The sequence below is a fragment of the Aulonocara sp. 'chitande type north' Nkhata Bay genome, linkage group LG10 (assembly GCF_057382095.1).
Source record: "Aulonocara sp. 'chitande type north' Nkhata Bay isolate Kocher_YH1m ecotype deep benthic linkage group LG10, A_spYH_male_GT1.1, whole genome shotgun sequence".
NCBI lineage: Eukaryota > Metazoa > Chordata > Actinopteri > Cichliformes > Cichlidae > Aulonocara > Aulonocara sp. 'chitande type north' Nkhata Bay.
Genome location: NC_141353.1, coordinates 29749674 through 29771815, shown reverse-complemented (window position 1 = coordinate 29771815; position 22142 = coordinate 29749674). Strand labels below are relative to the sequence as shown.

At 40.2% G+C, this 22142-nt stretch overlaps 2 protein-coding genes across 7 annotated transcripts in view; one reads left to right on the top strand and one right to left on the bottom strand.

Annotated features, from left to right (window-relative positions):
• The window catches only part of capn5b (calpain 5b), a 66082-nt gene that overhangs the window by 18870 nt on the left and 25070 nt on the right, over nt 1-22142 (bottom strand). For all 6 annotated transcript variants that reach the window (XR_015131316.1, XR_015131317.1, XR_015131318.1 and 3 more), the window contains 3 exons: nt 15640-15771; nt 4689-4897; nt 3401-3593 (listed from right to left, as the gene is read on the bottom strand). Coding sequence is in view for 3 of the 6 variants with exons in the window: in XM_086309459.1 (XP_086165585.1) it covers nt 3401-3593; nt 4689-4897; nt 15640-15771 (534 nt within the window). In the remaining 3 variants the exon portion in view is untranslated. The remainder of the gene's footprint in view (nt 1-3400; nt 3594-4688; nt 4898-15639; nt 15772-22142) is intronic.
• On the top strand, nt 7270-8075 carry ompb (olfactory marker protein b). Its single transcript, XM_086309465.1, has one exon. It carries the CDS (start codon nt 7376-7378, stop codon nt 7856-7858), a length of 483 nt encoding a protein of 160 aa, XP_086165591.1. The 5' UTR covers nt 7270-7375; the 3' UTR covers nt 7859-8075.

The window sequence follows — 22142 nt, the reverse complement described above, 5'->3', positions numbered from 1 at the left end:
GCCCACTGCTTCACTGAGAGAATGGGTCAAATGCAGAGAAAACAAGTAATTTCCCCATGGGGATCAATAAAGTATCCATTAAGAGTATGAAAGTACGTAGAAGCAGGTTTGAAAGTTGAAGATGCAAGGAATAGAGAGATTTTAAATACCATCCAAAACAACAGACAGTGCACCAGAGAGGTGAAGAAGAGAGCCGAGGCAGGGTGGAGTGGGTGAAGATGATTGTCATGGGGGATTTGTGGCAAAAGAAGAAAGGACAGTTTGCACATACAGAGGGCTGGTGTCACAGAGGAGCACGGTAGAAATAGGACAGGGTGAGATGGAGGCAGATGATCTGTTGTGGCGACCCCTAAATGAGGCAGCCGAAAATATTTAGCAGATGTGTGTGTGTGTGTGTGTGTGTGTGTGTTCCACCTGTATAGTTTATGAATGCAGCTTTGTTAAATGCTAGGTGGTGTTAGCTGATTTATAAGCTTCTGGCTCTAAACCCCCCCATCATGGTGGCAGACAAAATGCTAACGCTGGAATGTGGAAATGTAGTGCAAAACCAATGGGTGACATCATATAGGCTATGTCCGTCATGTATACTGTCACGGACCGCCATGTCAGTATGTTCAACTTACATACCAAATATGATCAGTTTTGGTTAAAAAAGAGCGACGAACAAAATAAAGCAAGCTGCAGGGGCCAAAAAGCTAGAAAAAAAGGCAAAAAGGTGAGACTTCAAAAAGCTCGAGTAACCAACATCTGTTATCTTTTACATGAAATCTATGCTCGCAACAGCTTTTACTATTTTGTTCTTGCATAGAGGTGAGTCGGCTTAATGTTTTATTGGAAGAACTGAGCTTTGTAGAAAAGCTGCTATATTGATGTCTTAACAGATGGTGGCAGGAGAGCAGTAATTCTCAGTTTACTGGAGGTTCAGACAGCATAAAAGATGGACGTAGCCTCCTGGTCTTAAAAGTTAAGCACCTGAAACCTGAATTCTTAGGTGCATCTTGTCCTGTACCCCCCAGCCGGCCCCGACAGATGGGAAAAGGAGGTTTCTCCTTCCCGCTTGCTCACAAAGGGTCGTCTGATTGATGGGGGTTTTTTTTTCTGTTATTGTGAGGTCTTAACCTTAGAATCTCAATCACCTACAGGCGACTCTTGTTGTGATTTGGCGCTATATAAATAAATAAATAAATAAATGCAATTGAATTTAATCTTTTTAAAAGGCCAGCAGGGGGCTGCTTATCTTATTGTAAAAAGACTTGGTTATACAGAAGTTCATGGGAAAATGGCCCTCAGCTCCCTCTGGGACCTCAGTGAGCACTTTCCTGATGGCTTTATGGGCTCGTGCTCTAGTTTCAGATCACACTGAATAAAACATTAAGATCATCTTGCAAATTACAGTAACCCACTGCTACTTATATAGTATCTTTCTACTCCGTTTTGAGTCACTTGCTGATATCTATACCTAAGCACTTTTATCTAACATTTACACACACCCACATTACAATGAATGCATCAGGGTATTCAGAGTTCAATATCTTGCCCAAGGATACATCAAAATGTGGACTGTAGGAGGCGGGGATCGATCCACCAACGTTCTGATTGGTATACGAACCGCTTTAACACCTTTTAGTGTCAAAAAGACAGGATTATCAATGCTATCCTCATTGGCCAATGACTGCCGACGTCAGTCAGATCCACACTTCATCATCTTTAGTTTCAAAACATCAAGATGTCAACGGTGAAAATGCTCAGCTCGAGGTGCAGAACAGGATTTCAGTAACGAGTGGGTGACATCAGAGTGGCTACATCCATGTTTAAGGCTGTCTATGCTTCAAAATGACAGTCCTAATAATAGTGTCTTAGCATAGACTCTATTAAGATTTATTTGACCCATTTATTGTACTCAAATTAGTCTGACTTTCTACTTTCCAATGTTGCAAATAGCTGCAGTGAATATTTGTTATTTTTCCTCCTGAATATTTTCAAGGGCTTGCTCAAAGGGAATGTAAAGTGCCCTGAAATGAATGTTGTTGTAAGGCTGGTGCTATTTAAGTGAAAATTAAATTGACCCTAAATGAGTTCCAAGAATAAATTTTACTAACAGCAAAAAAAAAAAAAAATAGGAATGAAAGACCGATTTCTGTCTCCTTAAATTATTCAAATAAAAACAGAAGCTCTTGCAAAAATAATAATTTCCTGTGCTCAAACACATATGAGCACACACACATATAACTTGTAAATTAGAGCCAGAAAATAAATACATAAAATAAAATAGAGACTCAAAGAAACTTCATACACAGCCCTGAAGTTTGACTGTTGTTGCATTTCCAGCACTAGTACCTTACAGCTACAGTTATGTGTCGTCAGGGTGCAAAAACCTTGTGTGTCATTTCAGTATAACTAACAGCAGAAAAAAACCCAAATTAGTAACAGAACGTGATTTTAACTGACTATTCACGTCTTTACATTATAACTTTAATACAAATGGCCATAAATTTGTCCTGGTTTATAAGTGAGTTTTTATTGGCTTCTCTTTTTCACTGGAATGGACCGTTTATTAATCCCCACATTAAAACCTGCTTTTGCTAACAGGAAGCCTATAACAATACCCGGGTCTGGTTCTTCAAATGCTGAGGACAGGAAAAGACACACAGGCAAAAATCTGAAATGTTGCGCACAATGGCACCTCGTTCGCACATTAATTATAGCACAAAGTTGAAGAGCCTTTGAGAAGAGCTCATTCGGAGATTCTGAGATGGCTGCTATCTTTGCCAGACAATTGAATGTCTTTGGAAAGTCAGTCACGACAGGCAGAGGTTGGTTATTCATCCCTGGATTTTAAATCAGAATAGAAAACGTTCTAATTATTAAAGGGCTCTGGGGAGGTCAGCTGTGGGTGATTACACAATTTTCAGACAGCAGGGTTTTGAATGCTGTTGAAATGCCAAGTGCGAGCTTCTCGATGGCTTTGTTTCAAAAGTCAGGTGCTTGAATGCGTCTTTAAATTGCACTCTACTTCTGTGCTATTGCACCTGGATAAAGTGCGAACAGCAGAGACTGACATCCTCTGACTATTGGAGTGGGATGAGGTTTAAGTTCTGACTAAAATTACTCCATCAGCCGGTTGAGCTGCAGTTTAGACCAACATCTTTGACTCTGACCTCCAGTAAGAGAGTTTTTGTGCAGTAATTAGCGCATTAATTACTGAAGTATGGCCAGAAATTGAACTGTAATCCAAATTTTAGTCTTAACAAAGAAAATCAGCTTTGCTTTGAGGGCTGTGTTCAAGGTTTTCTTTTGGTGCTTCATATTCATATATGTACATCCAACAAACACAAGCATGTTAGAATAACTGGTGATTCTTAGCGTGTTCTTTAAGCTGAACCTTTCGCACGGTTCTTACCCTGATGGAGCAGCTGATGAGGCCGTCTCTGTTGTGGACTTTGAGCACGCGTTCAAACAGCTGGTTACGGGCCGCCTCGTCTGTGGCCATCTGACCCTCCAGCAGGTCCACGGGCTCAGAAACACCACCCGTGAAGTCCACCAGTGCGTCAGCCGTGTTCCCCCCATCCAAAGCCTCGTAGCAGCCGTAAACCCTGCAGGAAGAGGGAACTATTTCATATACAGTTCCTATTTTTTTGGGACAGTCGCAAAAACAGGTTACTTCTGACTGGTTAAATGTGGTAACAGAGATAAGGCCATGATGTGTTTTGTTTTTGTGTTATTTATTTAGAGAATTTTCCAATTTAAAATCGAGTTACAGATACCGGTTACAATTAAATGACTAAGTGTAAGCAATAAAAATAGTTCAGCAAATCTATAAAATCAAACTGACGTACAAAATACTGAGAAAATGGACATCACATCGAACTGTGCAAACACATCTTTTAACCGATTTATCTTTTTTCCATGAAAGAACTAAAAGAGCAAACTTGTGCATATGAATGAATGTTGATCTCTGGAGTAATCTGCCCACAGATGTGACTCATAAGAACCTTTTTAATATGAAAGGCACAAAAGAACCGCTGACCTTCATAAAGTAATGCACTTTTATTTCCAGTCTGTTTTTTAGCTGTCTTATGCTGTTGACTCTACAACAGATTGTAGAGTTTTATGTTTTTTGTTTAAAAATCACAAAAAATATGCCATATTCACAGGTGTAGCAACAGAAATTTACACTTCATTGTTTTACACTTAATTCCTGCATTTTATTTAAATTTTGCTTTCAAGCTTATGGTAAAAATGTCTATTTATTAATGTCCAAAAAAAGGCAGAGAGTGTTTTCCGCATAGCTTTAAAATTATTTTTGTTATTTGATATCAATGCTGAGTCATCCACGTCTAAAAAATGATGTACTCTTGTGTCATCTTGTGTTTTATGAAGGACATAATAAATCTTTGTATCGGGCTGCTTTTGGTGTTTTTGCTTCGTGGACAGAAACCTGCTGAAATGTGCTCGTCTCGCCTGTTCACTGATAAATGATAAACGTTCAGCACAGTTTAACACATCTTACAAATTTCTGTGTTATGGGATGATTTCTAGGAATAATGAATGTATCTGTGATGTTAAAAAAACTGTTAATGACACCAATATGTGACCACACCCTTGGTGACTCTGTACAAGCTTCATAAATCTGACTCCGATGGATTTATAGTCGAGTTTAAGTAAAATCTGCTGCCTCTGATGCTCACTTGGCATAGGCTTTCTCCACCAGGGCGCTCCAGAACTCGTTGCTGTCGTTGGAGTGGCAGTAGACCAGCTGGTTGTCCACCGTCGGTAGCCGGTCATCAATCACCACGTCCACCCACTCCCCAAAGCGCCAGAAGCGAAAGTGGAAAATCCCAGCGTAGGAGTCTGGTTTTTCTGTATCCCACTCCTGCTCCTTCCAGTCTGGAATGACCTACATGGTGGAAGAGGACAGGGGAGCAGAGGGGCAGGTAAGCCAAACAAATAGCCGTTGGTCCATGGAGCACAAATAATATCATAGTGGAGTGGGCAGGTGAAGCGAGACCACCGTCCCCCTCATGTCTGCTGTTGCGTTCAGGATTAGGGGACAAATTTATAACCTTGGCTTTCACAGTCATAAATCCAGCTGTAATAGGACATGGGTGAGAGGTAATAACTGTTTGACTGCAGTGTGTGTGTGTGTTTTGGCTGCCTGCATTTCCTCTGGCCCAGCGAAATGCCCATAACCAGACTCCATTTTGTGAACTGTAGTTAGTTTTTTCACAGGGGAGGTAAAACAAATACACGTATCAGGAATTTCTTGATGACCTCAGAGCCCAGAGCAGACACAGAGCAGTGTTTCCTGCACAGAGACGTGGCTCGGTAACCCAACTTTGAGAACTTTTAACCTCCTTTTGACCAAGAGAGCAACATTACCTGCAACTCATTTATTAGTTTACAGTCCTCTTATTTTCAAAGTTCAAAGTTTCAAAGTGCTCTTCCAGGCTCAGGTCCCTCAGGTCTTTGATATCTTTCAGCTACGGTGAGAGACACTGACTCCACCATACTGGACTGAAACCGGTCACGGCAGTCGTCCTTCTGCTCTGGAGAGCCCCTGTGTGCTGGAGGGTCCCTTTAACCACACCTGCAGCAGGTGAAGAAGTGTTGCACCTACAAGAAGCTCACAATGTCTGCCACCACCACCTTGCAGTCTGAGACAGTGGCGCTGGAGTCAGTCCACACAATGGAGAGGCAACTAAAAACTGCCCTAGTATCACAAAGTGCATATAGTTATCACTTAACTGATTTAAGAAAGCATGCACACGTGTATGAATGCAGGACTGCACATGTAAATATGTATTTGATATATAACTCGCCATTTACAATACTGACTCAATGCAGGCAAAAAAAGCTTGTATTTCAGTCTTTCTTTAATAATGAAACCATCTATTATCTTAATCACACCCAAATTTCCTAAAAAAGTGCAAACCAAAGTTAAATGACAACATTTTTTGACTGATATCGATTAAAATAAAGAAATATCTGCAGCAGACAGGTTACAGCCTTTGTTAATATTATGGTATTTCTATTATAGCCTCTCACTTCCTGCTGCAGGAAATCAGTCAAACAGCCAAAATAATGTTAATCCCAACAGACTGCAGACAGCAGAAATAAACATGTTTACATCCTGGTACAAAGAAGAGCTTTGTTCTCTCCTCCTCATCAGCTGCTCTCAGACTGATTTGGTTCTATAACTCACATATTTAAATGATGATTATCTTCATACTTTCTGCAATGAAATGAAATCAGTGACCGGACAACATCCAGAAACGTACAAGGGGACACAAGTGATTTCTGAACTATAGCGTGGTGTGATTGCTCTCATCTTTTATGAAATATCATTTCACTGTGATCCCACTGCGGCTCAGAGTCATAACGGAGCACCTTATGGACACCAGAAGTGACCTGCAAAAAGGGTGTCTGTGAAGCCTCTATCAGCATGAATACAGTCTCCAATAAAACCTGCAAATGATGCAGAGAGCGACAACATGTGTGACTGACTGTCCCAGCGGGAGTTCTTGGAGATGTCAGGGTGCGCTAACTGAACAGCAGTTACTGTCAACCCTCTCTGCAGGAGGTGACACCCACTGATGGAGAGAATCTGGCCCCTCCAGAGCTCTGAGAGGCAGCAACAGCTCCTTTTTACAGGCGAGGAGAAGGAAGAAACAAAAAAAACTAAGCACCACACCACAGAGTCATTTCGTAATCCTTCGGGAAGCAATCTCTCTTGCACTCCACCTTCGCTGCTACTTAGTCTCTGTCTCTGCAGTGTGCATCTATCTCAGCTTTCAGCTGGGCAGTGCTGCTATACAGCAGCTGAACTCTGGAGGGAAAGTGACCCAACGACTGACCAGAGACACAAGCACAAAGCGTCGCGGGTTTCCCCTGCTGCCACATAAGAGGAGTGAAGAGGCTTTCTTAACACTCCCTTCTTCTTATCCTCAGATGATAGAAGCCCACCCATTACATGCGAGGGACCACCTGACTCTTACTTCTGGCATTCACATTTGTTTTGCCACTCATGCAGGCTTCCAAAATCTAGACGACACTTCATGCAATAAATGTGTTACAGTTAAGAATCTGTATCTAAGGAAGCAGAGACACAAACGAATGTGACAAACACTATTAAGCACAGCTCCCTGAAGGCTAACCCTGCACTGTGGTTGCATCTTGTTTTCTCTATCTCCTTCTGTAGTTCTAAGTAAGACCCGCCTCTACTATCAGTAGTACACACTCATGTGTAAGCCAGCAGAAAGGAGCGGAGCACAGGAGAGCCTGGACAGAGATAAATTATCTTCGACACAGCTGCCGATCTAATCCAGCCTTGCAGTTGGTATTGACCTCTCTGCCTGTCAAGGTGTGCCCTCTGAGCATGTCTAAAGAGGTGAAGCTGCCCTTCCGGCTGGACGTGGAGCTGACGGAGGTGATGCGCCTGCGGGTTCAGTCCCTGCAGCAGCGCGGCCAAAAAAGGCAGGAGGGCGAGCGCCTGCTGCAGGGCAATGAGGCCGTGTACCGGCTGGACTTCTCAAACCAGTCCCTCCAGTTCTTACACTGGAAGTTGTGGCTGGCCCAGCCGGGCCGCCTCACCATCATGGGTACCTCGCAGCTCTGGACGCCTGACCTCACCAACCTGATGACCCGTCAGCTGCTCGAGCCGGCAGGTGTTTTCTGGAGAGCAGCGGGCGATGGGGACGACGCGCCGGTCCAGTGCTACGAGGCTGACGCTGACGAGTTCGGTGAGAGGATCGCGGAGCTGGCCAAGGTGAGGAAGGTGATGTACTTCTTGTTTGCATTTTCAGAAGGCTGCAGCCCAGAGACGGTCGACTGCTCCATCACCTTCACAGTGGACAAATAAGACTTGGCGTGTATGATCTCGGACAGATACTTGGACTCATCTTCAGTCCTTGTGTGCTTTCAGTTGAGGAACCCGCTACTATAAAGCCAGCCCTCTGTCTCCTTTCATGATTCCTCCCCTCTAAAATATCGACACAGGCCATATGACATCCTTTAAGGACTCAAAAACACTTTAGTGATCAAAACAGGTTGTTGTTTCATAACTTTGTATCAGATCATTGAAATAAATCCAATCATTCTAAAAGGCGTATCTGCATTTTCTTAAGTGCTTTGGGTTTGAGTGTTGAACAAAATTGTTATCCCATCTCTAACTCACAAACAGCCAGCCCTGAAGGGTTTGCTGGAGCCGATTCCCACACGAGATAATGCATAGAGACAGTGTTTACTTCTGTGGATGGGTGCAACTATTCCCCAGCGGACGAGGGGAACAGGTTCCTGCCACCTCATCGGTCTCTGTCTTACATGGTGACCCTGACAAACAAGTGAGGAGATGCATGTGGATTTCACCTCTCTGCCTCCTCCACTTCTTCCTCCTGCAGGCTCGCCCTGACTGCTTTCAAACTGCCTCAGGGGATGAAATGCTAACTGTGAATGAGAAGACAAGTGTCTGGAAAAGTGTGAGAGAAAAAGGAAAATAACCCAGACGACAGGAGGATTTAGACTCGTTTCTTGTCTGTACAAAGCGTGTGACTAACATGCAACTCAGAGGCTCGGTTTTGCTTAAAAAAAAAAAAAATCTAACTCTGCATATTCTCAAGAGTCTCAATTAAATCGATCTTGCCAACAGTGTTGAATGCATGAATATGAATTTTCACCGACTGTCCTCGTTGGTATGTCTTCTCTGCTCACTCTTTCCTGTCGCCCTGTGACTGAGAGGTAAACTAATGCACCAGAGAAATAAGCCCACCGGTCATCCCATTATCAAGTGAGGATTTTTCTCATTAACACAAATAAAAGAACATCAAAAATTACAAGTTAAAATATTTCCAGAACTATTTGAAAGAACTTTAAAAGCTGGCAGCTTTTTGCAGGTAATTAACTGGTACAAAAGTACAAAATGTTTTGAAGTAGGATCTCCAGGGAGATGTGTCTGCTCCTGGGAGACTTGGACCATTTACTTGTTTTGCTCTCACAGGAAGTAAAACTAGCAGGAAACTAAGTAAATGAGGATGTCTATTCTCGCTTACAAGACCTGACACTGGCTACTTAATGCATTCAAAAACTGTGAATTAAGAATAAAGGATTCTAAGATTAAAGCCTAATTTTTCATGAATTAAATGAATTATCTTGCCCAAAAAAGAAAAGATAAATAAACCTGTTACTTTGTTTCCTGCACATTTACATTTAAATTCATGACATTTTTATATGGTTAGCTTTTAGATGGCTTGAAAGATGTCCCAGCTATACTTTGTTGACATATTTTGGTTTATAGGGAAAACTTAAACTAAGCATCCACCTGGAGCTGATCTGGACTTCCTGTGTGACGACCGGTTAGTGTTTCGGCACTAGAGCCCAATCAGGTTGTGCGGTATGCCTATCACCCCCCCCCATGAGATTAGTAATAACTGCTAACCACAGGTACAGAGGGAGTCAGTAATGTCTACTCATTAATGTGGCGCTATCCACCCTCCATGCTACACGACAAAACCAGAACAGGGCTACTGCTACTGAGAGAGAGACTAACAAGGGATTTTTTTCCACATTGAGCATGAAAAAAAAAAAAGAATGTAGACTATATGAGTGGGAGCACCCCAACAGCTAAAACGGTACATAGTAACAACTAGCTCATTCAGTCTCTTGATATATGTGTAAAATGGTCCACCTGTCTCTCCTCCAGTCTCCACCACGACCTCCTAACACACAAACACAAAAAGCACAGGAAAGGACACAAACCTGTATGTCTGTGGAAGCACAACCGCATTAAATCTCTATTAAAAAGAAACAAAAATCCTCCTCCTGTTTACACTTGTTTTGAGGCAATGACTGCAAGTGTTGGTTATATTCAAAGGTGCCGACATGAAACCATAGCAAGGCAGATTATTTCAAATAAGAATAATGAATTTCAGTTTACTTCAATAAGTAAGGAATCACATGAACCCAAATAAGTAAAACACTTGTTGACAGTGGGAAGGAAAAACTCTCTTTTAACAGGAAGAAACCTCCAGCAGAACCGGACTCAGGAAGAAGAAGGAAGACAGGGCAAAAGCCACACTATGGAAGAGAGCCAGAGATTAATAATAGCTAACGATTAAATGCAGATGCAATGTGTATAAACACACAGTGAGAGAAAAGGTGAGTGAAGAAGAAACACACAGTGCATCATGGGAAGCCCCAGCAAAATGTGTCCCTATACATTTTTACTCAATAAAATGTGTCCAAAATGAGGAATGAAGAAACTCTGGTTCCACGACAGAGTCAGTAATAAATGTTTTAAAACCTGGATGTTTTTTTTTTTTTAAAAAGTGTATTATAATTTATTATGTAACAAATTCTAATGACGAAGAACAAGAAACAAGAAAAGAATGAACAAGTGGCAACATCTTGGAAAAAAAACAGCGGATGCTGATTGGAAGGTTCCTTTAGCAGCTGCAGGCGACGCTCACTGAGGGGTGGCAGCATGGAGCGGATATTTTCCAAATGACCCTACGTGTCTGTTTTCTTTTCTGTTGAGCTGTACTTTCTTGCAGGTGCTGATTGGAGGGTCATCTGCGGTGTAGACGACACCTGGGCCTGTGCTGAGTATGCTCCACTCCATAAAAACTTCCTCCTGCCTGCAGATTATTTCACGAATTTACTTCCTTTTTTCTCCACGTTTACCATCACACAAAGCATATGTGCTTTACATTACTAACATACTGTTATTTAAACACTGCATCTTCTTGTGGTTTTTTGTAAGAAAAAAGAAGAAGATGTTTTTCTCAAGTCAAGGTGCAAAAAAGAATTTTAAAACCTCAGTGTGACAGAAAACAGACAAAAATCACAAAAGAAATGTTAACCTGGTTTGAATATTTTGATACTGTTTTGAAACTGAAGGTGCTCTAAAATTAGGTGCAGTTACCTCGTACCGTGCCCGAGTATGATGGACCCTCTTCTGGTCTGTGTTTACACTGACTACACTTCGTTTTGCATCTGAAATAGTCTCTCCTGTTCAGGCAGGACACAGTTGAGTTTATGATTTACAGCATTTTGTGGCTTTACAGGAGCAATTCTGGAAGAAGTGCCACACTTTTATATGCCTACAGCAGCCCTGAGAGGTCAAATACACTGGAACTTAAACACCTTGTTTATTTTGTAAGTTACCTGACGTGTCCAGTCTGTCCTAGTCTTTATGTTTTTGTCCTCAGCATCTCCTGTGAGAAGTCAGTTGCGTCCCCGTGTCTGGTTTCTGTGTCCCTGTTTAGTTCTGTCAATTTAGTATGTCTTAGTCCTTGTCCCAATGTTCCTGCTTTACTTTGACAGTCCCTTATCTCATTAGATTCAGTTCATCTGTTTCCCCAGATGTGTTCACTCTGTCCCAATCTCCTCTTGTGTATTTAAACCCTACCAGTTTTCTATTCTTTGTTGTTTCATCCCTTGCAGTTTGTCTTTTGGAAGATTTGAAGGTTTGGTTGGATTATTTGTTCTTGGCTTTCATCTTGTTTGTTTTGTAAGTGGCTCAGCAATAAAAGTTTTAGTTTTATAACTTCTTTGCCATGTGTACGTGTGTAGGCAGCACTCCGAAAACTCTATTTTAGTAGAACTAAAAGACCGGGTGGGCTCCAGAGGCGAATGCAGGGAAAGCTACAAATTTCACACAAAACGTAATTCCTGTACTTGTGTGCATGCATTTTAAAATTGCATTAAACAAGCCTACAAGTGCACCTATCATTTCAGAACGCCACCTGGGACTTCAAAGAAAGGCCTACTGTGGTGATAATGCACCTACAGGTGTCTGATAACAACTGCAATGCACCAGAAAATGGCCTGTGAATTTTAGCTGTTAAATTACAGGAACAATTACACTGCAGGTGGATGGCAATAATCAACACAAACATGCATTCAACAAGCTCAGGTGGATTAAGGAAGATTTACAGTGATTCTAATCAGACATGTGCATCATTTAAAAAAAAGAAAAGACATTAACAAAGTAGGAAAAACCAGAACAAAATAATCAGCCAAAACTAAAGACCTAAGAAGGGAAATAAGCAGAAGACATGCTGTTCCTTGAGGATGGACCTGATCAAGCTGCCATGTAAGCATCCCCATGTGTACTCGGCCTAGTTCCACAATACAGCATTTCTCTAGAACAGGCTGAGGCATCTTGTTTCAAATCCCATTAAACCTCACTAATCATTTTGTTTCCTCTATCAGCACGTGAAAGAACATCTCAGAATCATTCTGACGCCAGAGACTTCAAACCGGCTCAGCACAGTTCAAATAAACTGCTCTTTATTGACAAAACGCTGCAAGTTTGTGTGCTCGAGCTGGTGATAGTGGATGTGTGATGCCAATCAGGATGCAAACACTTGTTTATTTAAATCTGTGTTTAAAAGGCTTCAAATTGACTTTTCATTGCAGCGAACTACATCTCTGAAAGTAAGGACAGCTGAATGAAGCTCTCTGCGGTCCATTTAAAGATCTCCAATGCACCTTTATTCAATTAGCAGAGGTAGTAAACATTGGATGAAATCTGTTAAAGCACTGTTGCATCTCCTTACAACAAACCACACTGCTGGACAACAGCTATGACTGATTAATAATGACATCCACTTTGCTGCATGTCACCCCCCCCCCGTCTTTTTCACCTATTACCCATCTTATCAAATAGAATCAAAATGCCTAAAAATAAATCTTGAAAAAGACACCTGCTAAGGCTGATCACAATGCAAAACGAACACGAGAAAATCAGAAGAATATCCGATTTTTTTCTGCATAAAACTTTTTTTTTTCCAAATTATAAATCTGCCATAGATGTCACAAAAACAGAAGTTCCACTTGTGAATTAATTCTGGATTTTTATTACAGTGAAAAAACATACTAGCGGCTGCCAGTGCTACCCCTGAGCCTCCTAGTAGATGCACCAATGAAAGTCTTAGGTGACACACAAGAGCACAAGATTTTCAGAAAACCTGACCTCTGACCTTATGAATTTTAGTAGATACACATATGGTTTTTTGATGAATTTGAAAGTCCTACGTTGCCTCGTTTTCGAGTTATCGCATTCACAGACTTGGATATCCACACCGCCTGCCAGTCACAGCGCCAATAACACTCCATCAGCGTTTATGGCTGAGGGGTACAAACGTCTGCATTCACTGGTGAAGTAGTCGCCACTACAAGCTTGAATAAGCCTCACCAGAGCTAAAATGCTAATATTGCTACAGAGCAGGAACCTCTGAAGTCAAAGTGGAAACGCCAAAAACTGCAGTTCCTTCAGTCAATTCTAAATTTTTAGATTACTCACTGATTTAAACTGTATTCAAATCAGGGCTATTTTGAGTGTCAGTTGCATACCTTTTGAAGCATTCAAACAGGTAGGTGTATTTGAATGCTAGCTAACCAGTAACATTTTAAACTGCATTATAAGAGCATTATAAGTCTTGTTGCTTTTCCTTTTATGAATTGGCTAAAAGGCAGACAAGGCACTGAATCCCGAATAGTAGTCTATGTTGTAGGTTGTGTAGGCTCTGTGATAGCAGGTTATATAATTGTTATGTGAGTGTATTTCGAGCCTTGGCCTCTTCTCCATGGTTTGATCATTCAGGTTAGCTGAGGGGGTTTACCATGCATACATTAATGGAGTGCCAGCAACTCTCCATAATGCACAACGTGTGGTCCAAACACAAAAACCACAAATGTACTCTCCAAAGCTGTTGTGGTTCTACAGCACAAACACACACCCAGAAGAGGAAAAGAAACAAGAAGAAGAGATAAACAAGCAAAACAGGTTCCTCTGATTTAAATTGAAACCACTGGATGCAAATCGTGTCTTTCTGTTTTTATTTTTGTTTTTGTTTCCATTTAAGTCTTACTTTGGGGAAAATGTATCACACCTCTGAGCTGTATTGAATAACTGCCCAGACACATTGCAAAGATGGCTGCTAAGTGACAGGATTTGGTGTTAGAAGGGCTTACACTGATCAGGCATAACAAAACCGCTGTCAGGTGAAGTGAATAACATTGATTATCTTCTCATCATGGCACTTGTGGCACATATATCAGGCAGCAAGTGATAATTTTGTCCTCAAAGTTGATATGTTAGCAGCAGGAAAATAGGTAAGTTTGACAAAGGGCCACACTGAGATGGCTAGACAAGCTGGAGCCCTTGTGGGGTGTTTCCAGTCTGCAGCTATCAGAGGCAAACCAATGACAGGGTTCTTTTTATTTTTAGTTATTTAATTTGTCCAATCACCTTTGAGCCCCTGAAATGAAGGGACTGTACTAAAAAAGATGCTTTAGTTCCTCACATTTTATCCACTCTTTGTTCAACCCACTGAATTAAAGCTGTAAGTTTGCACTTCAACTGCATCTTAGTTGTTTCCTTTAATAATTCAGTGTTGTAATGTATGGAACCAAAATTAGATAAAAGTTGTCCATGTCCAATGTCCAAATATTTATGGACCTAACTGTATTCTGTCTTCTTACGGCTAAGTGTGCCCCTGCTTGCTTTAGCAGTGCAGAAACGCCTCTGCTGGTTAACCATGTAAAATAATAATAAAAAACCCCTCACTAATAAAAACCCATTCAGAGGACATCCATCTAGCCTTAGTGCTTCCAGTCTGTCCTCAGAGACTCCACATTAGACTCCACCATTCAGACGTCTACTGACTGATGCAGTCTGGTGTTTACTTCTTATAGTAATGTTTCCTAATGGATGCTTAAACACAGTCGAGCATATGATGCATCCCTTTTTTCCAATGTACTGTGCACACTTTTGCACAGGGACTTTCTCTCTTTAACTATGCCTCCATTACCTGGCCGATCCTCAACCAAAGGGTTGTGTGTGGTTTGTTTGGTAATGCTGGCAACTGTTCAGTGAGAAGAAGTTATCTGACAAAAATGGACACTCAGCCATTAGAGGGAGCAAAAGAGTACAGCAGCTTTCAACTAGCAAGCAGCTGCAGTCACTAGTTTATTCGGTTTTAAAGGAATAGTTCAATATTTTCACAAGAGGTGGAGAAATGCGTGGGGAATTGGAACTTGAAAAATTACAATTTATAACACTAAACATTTATAAAATCACAAATCTGAAAAGCATGCTGGGTAATACTAGCTAGCTAGGTGGGTTTCTTGCTACATTCAAGATCCAAAAAGACATGGATGAAAATCAATCGTGGCTCAACTTGGACTGACTGTAAACAGTTTGCAAACACACTGCAATCAGTTTGAATCTGAACAATTTGTCTGCGACTCGTCTCTTTGCATTAAGGAACTCAAATTCAACTATCACAAACCGATAGCAGACCGACTCCATCTTATTGCTGTTTATCGCCGTCTTGATCCACCAAACTTGCTTTGAAGATGACTGAGTGGTTGAAGCAACGATTTCAAAGTTACATTTCCATAATCTTAAAAAGATCCTAAATGTATACCACCCATAGCTAATAACAAGCTTGGTCTGGAGTTTAAAAATACCCCCACCCACACTTTGTTTAAAATCATTTAAGTGCAGATTTACAGTAACAACAGACACAATGCAAACCAGAAGTGTTTCATCGGTGGGTTTATGTCTTCAGGGTTTAATACAACATTAATCCAACCTTGTAATCAGGAAAAAAGGCAGAGGAAAAAACATGTTCTTACCTTTTGCCACAAAGACTCTCGGGAGGCCAGGCTGGAACACGCTGCGACAAACCAGCAGTTACCCAGCTGTCCCTGATGCAGATCGTGTGCACTGATGCCATCTACAAACAGGTGAGGGTCCTCACACAGCTCCTACACTCCCAGAGAAAGACAAAAACACTTATGAAACACGCTGCACAGCCAGTACATGAGTAAAACCCTTGCAGGAACTCATACTATTATTTATATGTGTTTAAAAAAAAAAATTTTAATGCGGGAAAAAAAAGCAAGTTATTGTTTTGAGGTTGAACCGCCTCTAAAATGAGGTTTCTGGTTAATAAACTGTGTGTACAGCCCACAGTACAAGGCACAGAGGTGCATAAATAGGTTATTGAGTTCATGAATCAGAAAGAAACCATCTGTCCTTATGCATCCATGTTTCACAGTCATGATCTTCTACCCAGGAGTCGGGAGTGGGGGGGGGGGGGGGTGATGGGTGGGCTGTGTGCATTTGTGAAATCACATTTGCTGCGGCTGCTGTGTCGAAGTCCATTTTCTGGCACAGTGTGTACAGACAGCCTATTACCACTAACAACACGTTCAATGAGCTGCTCACGCTTTTTCTCCTGCATGTAAACTGGACTCTGCACATCTATCGGCACGCACAGCCACATCTTCTGTGGGGCGATTACAAGAGGCTGTGTGCTGTCAGTGGACACTTTTACTCTCGTCCATACACGCTGGCTACACAAGGTTATCTGCACCTTTTAAAAATCAAATGCAATCCCGTTTCCAACAAATCTGGGTCGCTGTGTAAATGGTGAATTGAGTGGCATTTATGGAGCTTTTCCACTCTCACTCAACACTCACACAGTTTGGAGTTCAGTATGTTATCCAAGGACACTTTTTTTTTTTTTTTTTTACTTTTTATTTTCATTTTTTAAATTGAAAACGAACAACAAACAAACAGAAACAAACAATAAAAGACATTTACAGTTATGGGACAGAGTAGGTATCATCAACTAGCCAAAGCTTGACTGGCCATTATGACCAAAAAAAAAAAAAAAATTCTCAGGAACACACTCTAGTATCTTTATCTTTCAAACATAGCCTCCACCCTCTGAGGACCGAACACAGACGGGCGTATTAATAATAATAATAAAAAATAATAATTATAATAGTAACAGTATTGGTAATTACAGAAATTTAAAACAAAAAAACAAAACAAAAAAAAAAACAAAACAAAAAAAAAACAAAGGAAACAAAAAAAGAAAAGAAAAAAAAAAAAAAGAAAAACATATCGTGTGAACCCCTCCCACCATCCCCCCACCCCTTTACCCCTGTATGGCTCTCAACTTCATCACATTCGTGTATACAAACAGCCCATATTTACACCCGTCTATACACAAGAATCAGCACAACATTCAAGAATTCTGATCAGAAGGATCAATCAGGGTAAACCCAGAGGAATTTACATCATCTCTATATTCTGTCAAGTCCAAAGACGATAATACTGAAAGAAATGGTCCCCAAATTTTTTTAAAGGTTCCGTATTTCCCTTTTACACTATGCGATATCTTCTCAGGTGTACAGTAGGATGCTAACTCATTAATCCAATATCTCAGTGTTGGAGAATTTTCAGATTTCCAATGTGTCAGAATACATTTTTTAACTGCAGTACTCGCAAGTAAAATAAAATATTTCTTGTGGTAATCCACATTTATAGAATCTATATCACCTAAAATCCATAGTTTTGGGTCCATTTCGACTTGGATCCCAATTACCCTTGAAATTATTTCAGTAGTCCGTCTCCAGAACTCCTCTATTACTGGGCAATTCCACAGCATATGAAGAAGATCACCATCTATCACCTTACATCTCAAACATTTGGGAGAGTAATTAATATCAATTTTATGTAATCTGTAAGGTGTATAATATGTCCTGTGGAATATATTAAATTGCATTTGTCTATGATTTGTAGAAATTAACATGGTCTGTGCCTGTTCCATTAGATGGTACCATTCTACCTCTTCATAAACATAGCCCAGATCTGCCTCCCATTTTCTTTTCAGTGACGTTTTGTTGTAGTCAGGTAATTTTTCATTAATAATAGTGTATATTGAAGATACTATTCCTTTTATTGACTTCCATGGTTTGGTGCAAAGATGCGTTTCAAAAGGACTTTCTTTAGGAATCTCAGGGAATGTTCCTTTAGTTTTTTCTTTGATCCAGTCTCTTATTTGTAGAAATTTAAAAAAATTTTGGTCTGGAAGTTTAAATTTTTCCTTTAGTTGTTGGAAGTCAATAAATGTATCATTATTATATAGATCGGCAACAGTTCGAATATTTCTATCCTTCCATCCCCGCAATATGGAGTCGGAAATATGATGGGAGAGATCAGGATTGCCCCATAGGGGTGTCCTTCTAAGAAAAGAAATATTTATTTTTAGAAGTGAGTGGGATTCCTGCCAGGCACGGAAGGTGTTTAATATTATCGAATTATTTGTGAGCTTAGATAAACATTTTTTCGTACCTAGAAATGGGACGTCTTTTAATGATATGGGATTCACCTCATATTGTTCTATTGGAACCCATCGAACCTCACTCCTCTCTGCATATAACCAGATCAATATTGATCGATATTGGGAGGCCAGATAATAATTCCTAAAGTTTGGTAGGTTGAGTCCTCCCCTTGAATAAGGGGCCTGTAATGAGGAGAGTTTAACTCTTGGGTTTTTCTTTTGCCATATGAAGGAGGTTATAAGTTTATTTAATTCTTTGAAGAAACTTTTTGGAACATTTATAGGGAGACATTGAAATAAATAGGTAAACTTAGGCAAAATGTTCATTTTAACAACATTAATTCTCCCTATAAGGGATAATGGAAAATCCATCCATCTCTGTATATTAAATTTAGTTTGCTCCAACAGTTTAATATAATTTAGTTTGAATATTTTATCCTCAGATTTACCAATTTGTATGCCCAAATATTTAAATCCATTGTTACACCACTGTAGTGGATCTGTAAGAGCTCTAACACGATTATCTTGTATATTTAATGACATAATCTCACTTTTAGTATAATTTAACTTGTATCCTGAAGCTGCACTATATTCTTTAAGACAATTCATTAATGAGGGAATTGACTTGAGAGGGTCCGTTATATACAGTAGGAGGTCATCTGCATATAGAGAAAGTTTATGTTCACTTGTACCGAATTTGATTCCAGATATAGCAACATTAGTACGAATGGCCACTGCTAGTGGCTCGATCGCAATCGCAAAGAGCAAGGGAGAACTTGGACAGCCTTGTCTACAGCCTCTGGTTAAGGAGAGGGTGTCAGAAAGCACATTATTTGTTATAATATTGGCTTTGGGGGCGTTAAAAAGTATCCTAACATAGTGGGTGAACTTTTCTCCGAAGCCCATGGCTTCCATTGTCTGAAATAGAAAGTTTGGTTCAATCCTGTCAAATGCTTTATTAGCGTCCATGGAAATTATTAGCAATGGTTCTTGATTTTTTTGAGCGGCATTCAATATGTGGAGCAGGCGCCGCACATTAGCTGCTCCCTGTCTGTTTTTAATGAAGCCTGTTTGATCGGCATTTATTATCTTAGGCATAATGTCTTCCAATCTATGTGCAATTATTTTAGATAATATTTTATAATCTGCGTTTAAAAGGCTAAGTGGTCTATAAGAGTCACATCTCTGTTTGTCCTTGCCCGGCTTTGGCAATAATGTAATTGTTGCATTTTCCAGTGATTCCGGTAATTTCTTATTTTCTAAGGCTTCTTTAATCATATTTGTAAGTGGTGTCAATAATTTGTTAGAAAAGGCCTTATAGTAATCAGCTGAGAATCCATCTGGTCCAGGGGTCTTATTATTTTGTAAACACTTGAGGGCTCGAAGAACCTCCATCTCCGTTATATCTACATCAAGCAGTTCTTTGTCCTCATTATATAATTTAGGAAGGGTTATTCCATCTATGAATCTTTTTGCAGCAGTACCATCGACCCCTTGCTCAGATTTATACAGATCTTCATAAAACCGTTTAAACTCTGCATTTATAAGTACTGATTCATCAAGAAGTTTATCATCTTCCGTTAGAATTGTCCGTATAAATTTCTCCGATGTTTCTTTCTTAATTTGCCAGGCCAGTAATTTACTTGTTTTGTTTCCAAATTCATAGTAGTGATATCTTGTTCTGGCCATAGCTGCTTCTGCTCTATTGGTGCATAAATTATCATACTGCAACCTTGCTTTTATTAATGTATTAAGACATTCTTCCTTTTTGGTGGCAATATATTCCTGTTCCAAGTTTTTAATGTCGGTCTCCAATTTAGATATCTTCTCTCTGACCTTTTTAGCCTTATTAGCCCCATATGACATAACCATACCTCTCATATAAGCTTTAAGCGCTTCCCAAATATTAGCATGTGAGGAAGAATTTGAATTAGCATCTAGAAATATTTCAATATTAGTGTTCATGTATGAAATAAAATCAGAGCCTCCTAGCATATAATTCTTGAACCTCCATCTGTAGGTTATATTTTGCGATATATTGGTAGCCCAGAGAAGTTTAATGGGATTATGGTCTGAGAAAGTAGCTGCTAAGTAAGAGCAGTCTATCACTGTTGCCATCATATTTTGTGATATAAGAAACATATCAATTCTTGAGTGCGTATTATGTACTGGAGAAAAAAAAGAAAAATCCCTTTGACCTGGGTGGAGGTTTCGCCATACATCAATTGCGCCTATATCCTTCATACCTTGGTTCAATGCAGTTGCTGCTTTGGATAAAGAAACTGTTTTAGGTGAGGACCGGTCCAAGGAGGGATTTAGGACCATATTGAAATCTCCACCCACAATATACTGTCCCTCAATTGTAGCCACTTTCATTATTAAGTTATTGAAGAATAAAGGGTCATCATAGTTGGGCCCGTATATATTTACCAAAGATATCTTATTTCTATTTATTTCACCATTTACAAGTAGGAATCTGCCATTTTTATCCTTTTCAACTGAGTTTAGTTGAAAGTTCAAGTGTTTATTAATAAGCAGGGTGACTCCTCTTGCTTTGGAGGTATATGATGAATAAAAAACATTGCCTACCCAATCTCTTCGTAATTTTAAATGTTCAGCGTCTGTAAGGTGGCTTTCCTGGATAAAAGCGACATCTACATTTTGCCTCTTTAAATATGTCAACATTTTTTTTCTCTTAATAGGTGAATTGATCCCTCTAATATTCCAAGATATACAGGTTATATGACCCTTAATTTAAGTTCGGTATAGTAAAATTCTGTACATGGGTGTAATGGTAGGATATAACCTAAGCCAATGAGCTATCTGAACAATTATATAAGTATAAGAAGAATTTTTTGTAAGAGACCATACATAACCCCAAAACATTAAAATAAAAACCTGCCTCATAAAACCCCTATAACAAAACCACATAAGGTAGGTAATTCAACAAAACAATGGTGGTGGCCCAGGCAGTTGTTAAAGTTAAAGTTCTAGCCACTCTCGGTAATATATAAACAGCAAAGTATTAAATTTTAGCAGTCGGATACAGAACGTAATTACGTCGAAGGACTTTCTCTTTGTCTCTGAGGTTCAGAAACTTAGCAATGAAGGGCCGTGGTCTATCAGACTTCTTCCCGACACGGTGTGCTCTTTCAAGGGTAATGTTTGATGTAAAGTTGTCATTCCCCAGGATTTGTGGTATAAATTTCTCCAAAAATCCCACAGCGTCATGGCCTTCTACTTGCTCGGGAATGTTCAGTATCCTTAGGTTGGACCTTCTGCTGCGGTTCTCCAAGTCGTCGATTTTGTCCTTGAGTTGAGTTGTCAATTTCTCCACTTTATCGGTGCGGTTATGCATTTCCTTAATGTCGTCCTCGTTTGTACTTACTCGTGCCTCCATCTCCTCAACCTGCTCGGAAAGCGTGTTAAGAGAGGATTCAATTTTCGTCAGGGTTATTTGTATATCAGCCGTTTTTTTGTCAATATGTTTTGTAAGTTCCTCTTTAGTTTCTTTGATAGCATTGAGTAATTTGCTAATTGGCAATTCCTCCTCCCCATCCGCCATATTTCTTGCTGCCAATGCGTGCTGGTATCCCGTAGTTTTTGTCGTTTTCTTTCGTTTTGAGTGTCGCAAATTATAATTTGCCATGCAGAAGTTTCTTTTGTTACTTTGCCTCTTGTTATGGTCAAAAATTATATAAGGGCAAGTTAGGATAAATGTAGATTCCTGGGCCCACCGCCGGGAGCTCACGAATGCACGTCTACTCTCGTCTGCTGTCAGCCATGATCTAATCTGTCTTTCCTATTCAAGGACACTTTGACATGTGGACAAGAGGAGTTGGGGCTGAAACCACTGAGCTTTCAAGTACTAGAACACCAGCTCTACCTGATGATGACAGCAACATGAGATGGGCATGTTTACCACAGTGTTGCCTCACCTCTGCTTTTAAAGACTCTCTGTAAGCGTTTGGGAATTTACTGAAATGGGTGCCAACACATAGG